This window comes from Phyllobates terribilis, unplaced genomic scaffold (assembly GCF_046119375.1).
Source record: "Phyllobates terribilis strain yellow unplaced genomic scaffold, ASM4611937v1 Scaffold_1__5_contigs__length_1240528914, whole genome shotgun sequence".
NCBI lineage: Eukaryota > Metazoa > Chordata > Amphibia > Anura > Dendrobatidae > Phyllobates > Phyllobates terribilis.
In genome coordinates, this window is record NW_027362761.1 from 1,081,167,550 (window position 1) to 1,081,181,916 (window position 14,367).

Sequence of the window (14,367 nt, forward strand, 5' to 3'; positions counted from 1 at the left end):
AGGTTATGTTCAATATTTTTAACAGACCGTTTGAGTGCCCCATAAATTCCAACCATTAAGTCATCAAGTGCTGCAATAATTTTTTAATGCTACCAATACATTTAATCCAGGACATCTGTCTCTTAGGAACATTATCTCTCCAAGAAATGAGAACAAATCAATATTCAAAATATAGGTCTGTAAAACAAATAAAATGAGATGTTTACTTAACCTGACCACATTTCCATTGCATTACTTCAATCCAAGCCATTAGTCCCTATGGTTAAGAAGCCACATATGACTCTGGGGCGTCTGTCTGTTTTCCTCACAGAAAGGAATACCTTTGTAAGAGAAATATTGAGGATACGATAGCATTATATATACTATAAAAGTGTAACGACACCATTAGCAGAAAGCTGGTCAAATCTATGTGCGCCATTGGTAGTTTTCCACTAATTGCATTTTTTGTGACACCATAAAATGCTGATCCCAGTGAAAGGTAACAATAAGCATTTTGGTGGCCCGCAGTGTACAAATTCATTCATTCATACACTTTTGTCCAGTTCTTGACTGTCCAGTGCTGGAATTCTCCACTATGGTTATGAATTCTGAACTGATGAAACTTTTTTTGCTCATCCCTTGTTGTAATTGTAGGGATATATTACTGCTGCAACTTGGTTATTGGTACTTGGTTATTGGTAAGCAGCAGCAGCAGTCAGATGTAGGATACTGAAAAGAGCTTGCAAAAAAATTAATGCATGATCATTGCATCTTGTAATAATATTTTAAATATTAAGGTATGTTCATAAGATATTATGACATGTCAGCAGCATATGACATAACTAGGACCCCAACCCATCCCCCCCAAAAAAGCTCTTAGCCAGTCCCTCAAATCCTTCTTTCTAGTCATCAATGGGAGTCTGGGTAATCACAACCCACATTTTTCTGGTAATAACCATTCATTAATATATTATAACCCTTGTTTATTTTGAGTAAAATACACAATATGCACCCACTTACTGCATTTAAGGTGTTACAATAAAAAAAAAAAAAAACAGCAACATATTTTAATCTATTGATATTAGTTGGGTTCTTCTTTACCAGTGCTATCCACTATACTGTACCTCCATCTTTCCTGTGCCAATCTCTTGCAGGGACAGATTTTACCTTTTGTCCCTCTATCCTCCTTGTCATGGGAAATCGATTTGCATTAATAAAAATAGATTTATCCAGAACCTGTCTGTCTAGTTCCTAACTTAAAGCATTTGTCCATTTTCAGTCAATGTTCGTCCTTGAGGGCAATTTAGCTTAAAATTAAAAATAAACCATGAGGTACACACCATACCGGGGGTCTACCGGTGAGTTCTTGCTGCTGCTCCCGGTGACTGGCATTAGCTGTAACACTGACGTCATGTCGACAGCGTGGCAGGCAATCATTGTAAGTATGGCGTTAAATCACTGGCACAGCCACTGAGTTCACTGATTGAATACCGCCCTGTCAGTGCCGCACCCAATGCCAGACCCCGGTAGGGTGTGTACAGCGTGGTTTGGGTTTTTTTTATGCTAAAACTTTATGCTAAAATGCCCTCAGGTACGAACATTAACTGAAAGTGGACAAATCCTTTAAGTTAGGAACTTGATAGATTCTGGATAAATCTATTTTTGATAATGCAAATTGATTTCCCATGACAAGGAGGCTAGAGGGACAAATCTAGGGTCAAAAGTTAGGGTATGTCCCTCCAAGAGATTGGTACAGGAAAGATGGGAAGGTACAGGATAGTGGATAGTATTAGTTGAGTAGAATCCAACTAATAGCAATAGATTAATATAGTTACATAGGTTTAAAAAAGACCTGGGTCCATCAAGTTCAATCTTTCTCCATCAATTATACATTTTATCACTAAATTAACTATAACCCACAACTTTTTGTGTTTATATTGTTTTGTTATTGTAACACCTTTTTGCTAAAAATTAATGCAGTAAGTGTGAGCATATTATATAGTTACCCAAAATAAACAGGGATTATTTTTGTTTGTTTGATTTTTTACCAAACCGCCTCCAGGAACAAACATTAACTGAGAGGGTACAACCCCTTTAATATTATTCTCCAACTGATATATTATTCCATTATGTGTTGCTTTTTGGATGTTAAAAATCTCTATAACATGATTTTTTTAGGCCAGTTTCATACATAACTTTTTAATAATTTTTTCCAGTGCGCTGGACCCATTTTCTCCATGTATCAGCAGAACTCTCGTTGCATCCGTTTTTTTCGCATGAAAAAAATAAATCTTAGCTTCTCTTATTCACTCATTAAACAGTAAAAGGCGCATGGATTGTATTTGGTCCGTGATCTACATCGAGCAATAACAGATAGCACATGTACCAAAAAAACTGATATTATTATTATTGTAATATTTGAATTAGAACTATTTAAGCGAATAATTATACATGAAAAAAAGAGATCTTTCACATAACGAACCATAAGCCTGTCTCATTGAACATCAGATGGTTAATACAGGTGCATCTCACTAAATTAGAATATCATCAAAAAGTTAATTTATTTCAGTTCTTCAATACAAAAAGTGAAACTCATATATTATATAGAGTCATTACAGAGTGATCTATTTCAAGTGTTTATTTCTGTTAATGTTGATGATTATGGCTTACAGCCAATGAAAACACAAAAGTCATTATCTCATTAAATTAGAATACTTTATACCAACAGTTTGAAAAATGTTTTTAAAATCCGAAATGTTGGCCTACTGAAATGTATGTTCAGTAAATGCACTCAGTACTTGGTCGGGGCTCCTTTTGCATCTATTACTGCATCAATGCGGCGTGGCATGGAGGCAATAAGCCTGTGGGACTGCTGAGGTGTTATGGAAGCCCAGGTTGCTTTGATAGCAGCCTTCAGCTCGTCTGCATTGTTGGGTCTGGTGTCTCATCTTCCTCTTGACAATACCCCATAGATTCTCTATGGAGTTAAGGTCAGGCGAGTTTGCTGGCCAATCAAGCACAGTGATACTGTTGTTTTTCAACCAGGTATTGGTGCTTTTGGCAGTGTGGACAGGTGCCAAGTCCTGCTGGAGAATGAAATTTCCATCTTCAAAACGCTTGTTGGTAGAGGGAAGCATGAAGTGCTCTAAAATTTCCTGATCGATGACTTTGGTTGTGATAAAACACAGTGGACCTACACCAGCAGATGACATGGCTCCCCAAACCATCACGGATTGTGGAAACTTCACACTAGACCTCAAGCAGCTTGGATTGTGGCCTCTCCACTCTTTCTCCAGACTCTGGGACCTTGATTTCCAAATGAAAATTGGAACTCTGGGACCTTGTGGAGTGTGTCAGTGACTGCCTTCTGGACATCTGTCAAGTCAGCAGTCTTCCCCATGATTGTGGAGCCCGCTGAAATAGACTAAGGGACCTTTTTAAACGCATCGGAAGCCTTTGCAGGTGTTTTTGTTAATAATTTAATTTACTGAGATAATGACGTTTGTGTTTTCATTGGCTGTAAGCCATAATCAGCAACATTAACAGAAATAAACACTTGAAATAGATCACTCTGTTTGTAATGACTCTATATAATACATGAGTTTCACTTTTTGCATTGAAGAACTGAAATTAATTAACTTTGTGATGATATTCTAATTTAGTGACATGCACCTGTATATATAAGATGAGGTGGGCATCAAGGAGTAGAATTGTTTTGGGAGTAATGGAGGTTTGTAGATAAGCACATCCTTAGCCTAAGCCATTTACAGCAAATATATAATGTATAATCAATTTCTTGAAAAAAACAAACAAACATACAAAAATAAAATTTCTGTAAATAAGCAGCATGATTACCGTATGTCCCGCTAGCTGCATAGGCAGCCCCTTACTGTATTTTCTATGATGAACAATTGTGCTATCCAAAGAACTTAACAAATTAAACTAAATTTTAGAACAGAGTGAAAAACTTGATTATATCTGTATGACATTGTAATCGGAGTGGTTGCTTGGGTATCGCCACCCAGGTTTGTTGATATCATGTTAATTTTAAATTTGAGGCCCAATATGGATGTAACCAGGGAGGGGAGAATATATATGTGATCATACTATACAGTATATACATGTAACGGACTATATATCTGATCATGGGTGATAGCATCTGTCTTGGACAGAGGTGCCAGGGGCCCACCAGTAACATTGACTCTGGGGGTCCACTGTTCAGCTACATGAAAATATTACATTCAAACATTTACCTCTGCTTCTACATAATAATAAACTGGATAGCTTGTTAAATGATTGATGAATGATGAGATGCTGTTTCTGTCTATACAGCCATGGCCAAAAGTGTTGGCACCCTTGAAATTGTTCCAGAAAATTAAGTATTTCTCCCAGAAAATTACTGCAATTCCACATGTTTTGTTATTCACATGTTTAGTTCCTTTGTGTGTATTGGAACAACACAAAAAAAATGAGAAAAAGAGACAAATTGGACATAATTTCATACAAAGCCTCAAAAATGAGCAGAACAAAATTGTTTGTAAACAACTTTGTTTCAAGCATATGATGCTCGTTCAAACTCACCTGTGGCAAGGTGTGGGCTATATGAAAATCACACCTGAAACCAGATAAAAAGGGGAGAAGTTGACTGAACTGACTGAAGAGGAGAAGTGTATTGTGCCAACTACTGCTCATATATTGGGGATAGGGGCCTACCGCGGGAGACACCTGTTCCTTTATGGGCCAGTCTAAGCTTGAATAGCTTTTGAGTATTGTTTATGAAAATTTAAAAGTGGTGGCCTTGGTGGCCTGGTAGAAGAAAGCAGAAGAGTCTCCAGTATGGCATCAGGAAAGGCTCACCTCCTGAAGACAGACAAAATACTAAATTACTATCCATTTGCCTAAAGTTAGATATTATTTACATCGTCAGAAGCAACCCCTTGATCCTGAAACAAGGGCACAAATCTATTTTCTTAAAAAATAACTAATCTAAAATCACCTACCGTAGATATAAAACAAAGCAACTGACATTTTTGACATTTTTCACCTCTTGTGGATCTTTATGGTTCAAAATTATTCCACTGATATACAATTTCCCACAATATTAGAATATCACTAATAAAAAATGAATTTCTATATAAAGTGTCTGATGGCGACTCCCATTCTTGAAAAACTGACAAGAAATGCAGCCATATTGTTTGTCAATTTGCCTCTGAGCAACTGGTGGAAAAACTGTCACTAATGTTAGTTCTAAAACATGCTTATATGGTCATAGATGATCTTCTCAGAAGAATATTGAACAGTGACAGCCAATATAGCTGCAATTATTGTTACTTTTGACAAGTCTGGCATTGCCATAAATTCTGATTTACTGATATATATAGCCATACTTACTTTTTTCAGAAAACTTACTGTACATTGCAGTATAATACAGGTGAATGGAGTTGCGTTACGACCCTCAGGGTACTGCGACTACAACAGGCTAGACGAAAAATGTCAAACCTAGTTGAATTTTTTGCAACTTGCTTTTTTTGGTGACCCAGTTCACCTACATTAAGTTAACTTATGTTACGGCCAAAGTCTCCATGTAGCCTCAGACTAATTGTAAAATGTTTTCAATATAAGAAAGTTAAAAAAGGGCCTAGAAATAAAGGAATTTTCCACTCTTTTCTTATATTTTTGTCCAAGTGGGCTGTAAAAATAACACATAGCACATATTTGCCGAACAACCCCTTGTCACTCCACCCTGCTGTCAGGTTTCCCTGCCGGATGGGTCACCTGCCGGTCTCAACTCCTTGTCTTTAAGCATTGTCAGAGTGACAACCAATATCTAGTAGCTACAGGAACTGATTGTTTGAGCGGTTGTGTGCCGACAATGCCAGAAGAGTAATAGAGGATAATGGTGGAGGACACGGCCAATGGGACCAAGATGCAATAGTCAATTGATCGGTGTCTCCGGCAACGTGTATAATAAAAGAATGGGGTTAAAAAACCCTTTAACAATATTACAGTGGAACTTATTCATCTGGTGCCCTCCAAAAGAAAAGATTCTAAGACCTGCCATCAGAAACTGACTGTCTGAGCGCATGTGTGCCGACAATGCCAGAAGAGTAGGAGAGGATAATGGTGGAGGACTCGGCCAATTGGGGCCAAGATGCAATGGGCAATTGATCAGCGTCTCGGGCCACATGTATAATAAAAGAATGGGGTTGAAAACCCCTTTAACAATATTACAGCATAACTCCTCCAACTGGTACCCTCCAAAAGAAAAGATTCTAAGATCTGACATCAATCTCTAAGGAACATATGAATATCCACTTTAAATTTTTATCATGGTGTTATCATTGTACATGCAGGACATGGTATTATTAAATTCTAAAAAAGTTGTTATGAATCAAGCCACAAAACAGTTTTAAATTGGATTTTTGTTTTTTAGGTGGGCCTATTATTGTGTCAAAACCTTCTCCCACCACAGGAACCTTATGCTCTCCATGGGTCAGTATAACCTTGTAAGTCGTCATCAGAATCCCCCCTTCTCTCTGTATAAATATACCTGTGTGTGCCATACGAAATCAGTCATTTTATATGACCTAGCAGAGGAAATGTGTATCATAATATAGAATAGGTTATAATGACACTCGATACATGGACTTCTAATGTCCTGATGGCAGTAGAAGCAAATCCATCACAATTCTCATATTCTCAGACCACCTGTGGGTAGTTTTATGGAAGCAAAACTCCCACTTTACTGGTCAAAACTTGGACAAGAAGAGTAACTAAGTCATCTAAGAATAAAGTTCTGTTTCAGCAGGTGCTAAAGAAAACATCCTACAAGATAACAATAAAATGTAACAACATTGTATAACATTTAGCCAACAAAATGTGGACACCTATATTCAGGTTTTTTTTTTTGTACCTCTAGTTACATAATGAATTTAATAATAATGACACAATGAAATAGTATTTTTTAAAGAAAACTGTTTTTTATATGGATCAAGTAAAATATTGACATGACACATGCTTGTCGCTACGACAGAGTTCCCTATACAATAAGGCCCATTACATACGGCTGTAAATACTACAATGCCCTACAGATGTTATAGTAGTGCTGACGCCAAATCACACTGCCAGTTAACGCACCACTCCAGCGTTTTTTTCTGTTTTTATCAGCACTTGAGAGGTGCCAATAATCTAAGGTCCTTGACCAAAGTCTTAAAGTTACCAGCCTCCATCTTCACCTTCAATCGGCGCTGCTCTAGTCCCGCAGAACAAAGTTCTTATAGAATTGCATTTAAAAGTGACTTCCGACTCTATCCAGCATACACTGGAGGGATCCGGCAGGTCACAAACTGCTGGAACCAACTGGAGCGGCGGCCATAGAAGGGAAAGACGGCTGGTAAGTATGAGACAGGGGGCAGGGAACCTGGATTAGAAGCACCACTGCAGCGCTCCAATAAAAAAACTCACTGGAGTGGTGCTTTAGCTCTAGGGTTAGAGCTTTGTGACTTTGTCATAGATTTATTAAACCTTTTGCCTTTGGCTCAATGCATTTTGAAGGTTTGGGGAGACTTAGTGAAACTTTTACAAGCTCTGGACATAAAATCTCAACATCTGGATTTTGAAATAGATACAACGCAAAAAACAAAATGAAGTAGTACAATATACAGTAAAATTAGTGCTAATGCTACCATAAAATAATAATCTAAGGTATATTGCCTCCATACTCGATGATAATCTCTGGGCACTGTGCACACTCAATAAGTGCCGAACAGCTTACATCAAACTCACATATCCACTATCTCACTAGACACGATAGTATACATCGGAAGAGTGCTATCTGATGATGATCGGATTGGACTCGGCCCAATGTTATACTATGGGGCATGGCAGATCTGCTTTTTTTTTCTCTTGCCGATTCCGAATGAGAAAAAAAATCACAGCAGGTTGCGCAAATCAGATGGCACACACCCATTCAAGTCTATGGGTTCATGGAAAACATTGGACTGCACTCAGATGATATCCAAGTCCGGTCTGATTTCCACAGAGTCACACAATGGAGAAGATGGAAAAATATTGTTCTCCTTCTCCTCACCTGTGCTACAATTCTCTCATCTGAGAGAATCGGATCACACCAAGCTGACACTCTGATAAAACTTGGATTAGAATTTGTTCCGAGTGTCACTTACATAATCAATACAATTCTCTCGCATGAGAGAATCAACTCTCGTGTGACCCCGGCCTAAGACCACAGTCCCACGTTCAGTATTTGGTCAGTATATTACATCTGTATTTGTAAGTCAAAACCAGGAGTGGAACAACAGAGGAAAAGTATAAGGCCTGGGTCACACGCGAGAGAATCGGGCCGATTATGCTAATGTCACTCGGTTCAAACTCTGATCTGAGTTTGAGCCAAGTATCAGTTTCCTGTGCTCCAATTACATTGCATGGGAGAATCAGAGTGCAGTTGTGGAGAAGATAGAGTCTGTGGTAATCGGACTGCACTTGGATGTCATCCGAGTGCAGTCCGATATTTCACATGCACCCATAGACTTGTACGGGTGCACATGATCCGTATTTCTGAGCCACTCGCAGCATGTGATATGATCTGTAGGAAAAAATCGCAGATCTGTACTGCCCCATAGTATAATATTGGGCTGAACGCTATCCGATAAAGCATCAGATGGCACACGGCCTTGTCATACGCTCATGTGAGCGAGCTCTAAAAGAAACACGTCACCACGTCTGCATTTTTCACCCACTGCTGCTTTTGGCTTACAAATACTGATGTAAAATACTGACCAAATACTGAACGTGTGAATGTGGTTTAATACTTAGAATCTGCCAGACCCCAATTCCTAGACAATAACATTTTCTTCTGCACATAGGTCAGGCAAGCTGAGAAAGCCTAGTGCTGTCCATGGTGCTGAAGTAGTAGACTAGCCCCAACTCTCCACAGATGGAGACATTTCCATCCATCAGAATTAATATACAGAGATATAATTAGCAATAACCATCTCCAGTGCAATTAGTCACAACACAGTCAGCTAAGTGAAGTCATCAAATCCTCTGGAGAGAAGAACCAAGTTGACACAAAGTTGCAGACGAAGCATCAGAGCTTCCTTCTCCAATCCTCTCTGCGCACTCTGTTTAATTCAGAGGATGTACTCACCATGTTGACTTCAGAGACCATATCTATGCTGGCTACAGTTATTCTCATCCCCACATCAACAGGAGGGCCTGGGGAGAAGAAGAGGCAGTAGGCAGACGTGTCATCAGAGCAGCAATATGCATAGTAATTCAGGATCCATCTTTTTTTTTCTATGACATTTTACCTTTTTGGCTGTGATTATTGTGGTTGCATTAGATGATCATACATTTATTACTAGTGCATTACAATGGGATCATGTACTGGTGTCATTACCTCCAAAGTCTGGCCTCAGTCGGATGTCATATCCTTTCAGCAATCTATCCACTGTCTCTTTCACATAGGACATGTTGCTTGGCTCATTAACACTAAGGAGAAGAAGAAGAGAAGAAGAAGTATGGATACTGGAGTCAGCACTGACATGACAGGCATCAGACACAACTTCCCTCCATCATCCCCACTATTCTACATGGATATGATAGCAATTAACGATATGCAGATCTGTCTGCAGCACATCTCACCTCTGAGCACAGCACACCATGGCTATCAGCATAGGAAACGATACAAGTCGGAAATATCCTCCTCGGTTCTGCAGAGTCCACATTACTTAAGTTGATAGAAAAAAAAAATAAAAAAATGTCGCTTAATGAGAGAAGATTCAACGAATGCAACTAAAGTCTGAAGCCAGGCGATAATTCCTAATAGAGAGGAGCATGCGCAGTGCGGGCAGCATCCACACGGACTGTTTGCTGGGGAAGATTGAAAGGAGGGGGCAGTGGGGAAAGGGGGGGGGACAGAAAAAAAAAGCTGAAAAAAATGTCCAAGTCTCCAAAGGGTTAAAAGTTGTGTCTTGTTCTCAGCAGTCCATGCACGCCGGTCAGAGGGTGGTCGCAGGGCTCCTGTGCTGGTGCAGGCTCAGCTCCGGGGATGGGGGAGATGTGTGAGCATGGCTGTGATTGAGAGCTGCTGTGCTGGAGGACGTGCCGGGCAGCTGCTGCCGGGGAAGAGCTGTCAGCGTCTCTCCCTCTTCCCTGAGCACGGTGCAGCCATTCCCAGGGAAGCTGCAGTGGCGGTGGGAGAGGAGACGGGCTCTACCTGATCACGATTTCTCTGATTATGGGAGGGGGCTGGAGAAAAACCACACAAACCAATTACTTCTGCTCTGATATGTGGATGCAGGAAAGCTGGCCTAGAAACTGGGGATCCTCACACAGAGAGGCTGAGGAAGGCATATCCTCATCATCCTCAGCATCATCCTCAGCTGCATCCTCAGCACCAGAGTATACTGCTGTCCAGGGCGAAGCACGCAGCCACCTCTGCCTGTCCTACCATCCACCTGCAGGATTAGGTCACAGGTAGCACATGTGTCTGCACACAGCATACAGTGTGTGCAAGTCATAGGGAGGAGATCGGCAGACATGGAGAAGAGAGAGATACTAAAGTGTAGACAGATTATGTATATACCCTCACTGTGATCTGTCCAACTAGGTATCCTATGCACCAGGTGCTAATTTGGGGGGAGGTGGTGACATAATACACAGCCACCTCTACCTGTCCTACCATCCACCTGCAGGATTAGGTCACAGGTAGCACATGTGTCTGCACACAGCATACAGTGTGTGCCAGTCATAGGGAGGAGATCGGCAGACATGGAGAAGAGAGAGATACTAAAGTGTAGACAGATTATGTATATACCCTCACTGTGATCTGTCCAACTAGGTATCCTATGCACCAGGTGCTAATTTGGGGGGAGGTGGTGACATAATACACAGCCACCTCTACCTGTCCTACCATCCACCTGCTGGATTAGGTCACAGGTAGCACATGTGTCTATCACCTGCACACACTGTATTCTATGTACAGACCGATGTGCTACCTGCCAGCTGCAGGTAGATGGTAGAGCAGGCAGAGGTGGCTGTGTATTATGTCACCACCTCCCCCAAATTAGTACCTGGTGCATAAGATGCCTAGTTGAACACATCACAGTAAGTGTATATATATATAATCTGTCTACACTTTATGTAAAATCTATCTCTCTTTTTCTCAGTGTCTAGCGATCTCCTACCTTTGACTTGCACACACTGTATGCCGTGTGCAGACACGTGTGCTACCTGTGACCTAATCCTGCAGGTGAATGGTAGGACAGGCAGAGCTGGCTGTGTCCTATGTCACTACCTTCCCCCAAGTTAGTGCGCCTCGACCTCACCTGGTTCCCAAGATACCTAGTTCAATACTTCATAGAATGGATATGCATAATCTATTGACATCATATGTATCTAGCTACGGGTAACTATCTCATACCTACCATGGGTACACACAGTATTTTGAATGCAGACACATGTGCTACCTGCTCTGATCTAATCCTGCAGGTAGATGTAGAGTACAGTATGTTACAGGAACAGAATCTGAAACTGATTACTGTATTACAATACTTATATAGTGTGTCTCTATCTATCTATCTATCTATCTATCTATCTATCTATCTATCTATCTATCTATCTATCTATTTATCTATCACCTGCACACACTGTATGCTGTAGATAGCTAGCTAGATAGATACACATTATACAAGTATTGTAATGCAATAATCAGTTTCAGATTCTGTTCCTTTAGCATACTGTACAAGCTATTGAAACTCAGTATAAAATAGAGTGTACATTATACACACACAGTACAATGTATCTAATTAGGTATCTTGTGCACTAGGTGCTAATTTGAGGGAAGGTGGTGACATAGTACACAGCCGCCTCTGCTTGGCCTACCATCTACCTGCAGGATTAGATCAGAGCAGGTAGCACATGTGTCTGCATGCAAAATACTGTGTGGGCATGTGATAGATATGAGATATGATGTGGATAGATTATGCATATCCATTCTATGATGTATTGATCTAGGTATCTTGTGAACCAGGTAAGGTTGGGGCGCACTAACTTGGGGAAAGGTGGTGACATAGGCCACAGCCTGCTCTGCTTGCCCTACCATCGACCTCAGAGGCAGCAGGTAGAACATGTGATGTGCAATATATAGATAGATAGATAGATGATAGGCAGATGATAGATTTTCTATACATATTCTCACACTGTCATTTGTTCAACTAGGTATTGTGTGCCCTTGCTGAGGACAGGGTTTACTTACTTGGGTGTGGGTTTCATCTTGATCCACTATAGAATAGCTATATGCAAGAAGAGTCCAAGACACTGCCAGATACATTTTTCAGTGCTTTGTTATAAAACATAAATGCACATAAAAGCAACGTTTTGGCACTTAGGCCTTTCTCAGACTGCATATGTTACAATTACATCACTCAATAAACCAAAAGAACCCAGTGTTTTGATGCCAGCAAACACCAATGCCCTGGATACATGATAAGACACTATATAAAAACAAAGTACAGTGGATTAGTGGATGGAGATACAGGCAAGATGCAGAGGTTACATAGAAAAAATGTGGTGTAACACAGTCATAAATAGAACCTGATTGTAAATTTACAGTATATTTGGATCAGTCAGTACAACGGACATCCCTTTGAAGAGAGTAAAACATATTTAGATAGACAGATATAGGGACAGACACAAACAGTAGAAGGCTTCTGTGCAAGAACCGTATATGCGCCCATTATACAGACTAATTGTTCATCATAATGCACCAGTTTATGTGCCTGTGAAATTAGCCACTTTGGAGGTGGAATAGAGCCCCCTTTACAGCAGCTGAACAATCTGCACCAATGGTTTGTCTGCCTGGATAAATAGACTTTACTAACCCAAATTTGCAGTAGCTAGTCAAGCCGCTGGCCAACCAGATGACTTCAGCTGACACTGGCATGTCCATCGCAAGCGGAGCATAACTTCATTACTATGTGTATCCTCATCACCTGACGCTGACTGTATTGTAGAAAGAGGACATTGTACATTGCGTAAAGAGGCAACATGGGGGACAATATTACAGGATGGAGAACATTTTTACAGGATGACAGCCAGCATGGGGGACATTATTACAAACTCGGGACCAGGACAGGGAATCTTTTTTTTGAAGAATAGGGAATATTTTACAGGATAGGGGCTATGATGGAGGACATTATTACAGAATGGGGGCCAAGATGAGATGGGGTCCAGAATGGAGACAAACATTATTAGTTTAAAGGGGCTTGTGGGAGCCATAATTACCATAGGTGGCAAATTGGGAGGACAATATTAATATAAAGGACCAATTGGGTGCCAAAAGAATTGTACCAACTAAAAAAACATTTAAAATAAACTATAAAAGAATAGCAGAAAAATATTACTAAAAATGCTGTTCTATGAAAAAACAAAACTAAACCGAAAAATGACACGTTTGGTTGTACTACGTCCAGAACGACCCAGGCTATAAGACACCAAACTGTGTTGCTGACTTATTTACACAGTACATAGTTACATAGTTACATAGCTTATAAGGCCGAAAAAAGACAAGCGTCCATCCAGTTCAGCCTATTTCTTGTGCACTGCAGCTATTCCGCAGCGTTGATCCAGGGGAAGGCAAAAAAAAAAACAAAAAACCATGCGGTATAGGCCAATTTACATCATTGAGGAAAAATTCACTTCCCGACTCCAATTTGGCAGTCAGATTAAATCCCTGGATTAATTAACTATCACTAAGCATAAGATGTAATTTTATTGTTCTCAAGAAAGGCGTCCAGGCCTCTCTTGAACTCATTAAGTGAGTTGGACATCACCACTTCCTCTCCCAGAGAGTTCCAGAGTCTCACGGCTCTGACCGTAAAGAATCCCCTTCTATGCTGGTGCAGGAACCTCCTTTCCTCCAGACGCATAGTGTGCCTCCTCGTCTTTGTCACCATCCTTGGTATAAACAGGTCATGGGAGAGATCTCTGTGTATAAGGACACATTTACACATTCAGTATTTGGTCAGTAATTTACCTTCATATTTGTAAGCCCAAACCAGGAGCGGTTGAAAAATGCAGAAGTGGCGCACATGTGTATAATATACTTTTCCTCTGATTGTTCCTGTCCTGATTTTGGCTTATAAATACTGATGTGAAACACTGACCAAATACTGAACATGTGGATGTGTCCTAAGGCCTCCTTCACACGTCCTGATGATTCCTGTACAGTGCGTACATATGTACGTATGTGACATTCGTTTGACGTCCATGTGTCCGTGTGCTGTCTGTATCCATGTGTAAATGTGCTGTCTGTATTCATGTGTCCATGTACTGTCTGTATCCGTGTGTTCTTGTGCTGTCTGTATC

General features: G+C 40.4%; 1 protein-coding gene across 1 annotated transcript in view; it reads right to left on the reverse strand.

Annotated features, from left to right (window-relative positions):
- GABRB1 (gamma-aminobutyric acid type A receptor subunit beta1) overlaps positions 1-10,478 on the reverse strand; it is a 981,567-nt gene extending 971,089 nt beyond the window's left edge. Inside the window, exons 1-3 of the mRNA XM_073645540.1 lie at positions 9,643-10,478; positions 9,398-9,489; positions 9,146-9,213 (exon numbers count right to left, since the gene is read on the reverse strand). Of these exons, the coding sequence (XP_073501641.1) occupies positions 9,146-9,213; positions 9,398-9,489; positions 9,643-9,725 (243 nt within the window). The 5' untranslated portion in view covers positions 9,726-10,478. The remainder of the gene's footprint in view (positions 1-9,145; positions 9,214-9,397; positions 9,490-9,642) is intronic.
- Between the last annotated feature and the right edge of the window lie 3,889 nt (positions 10,479-14,367).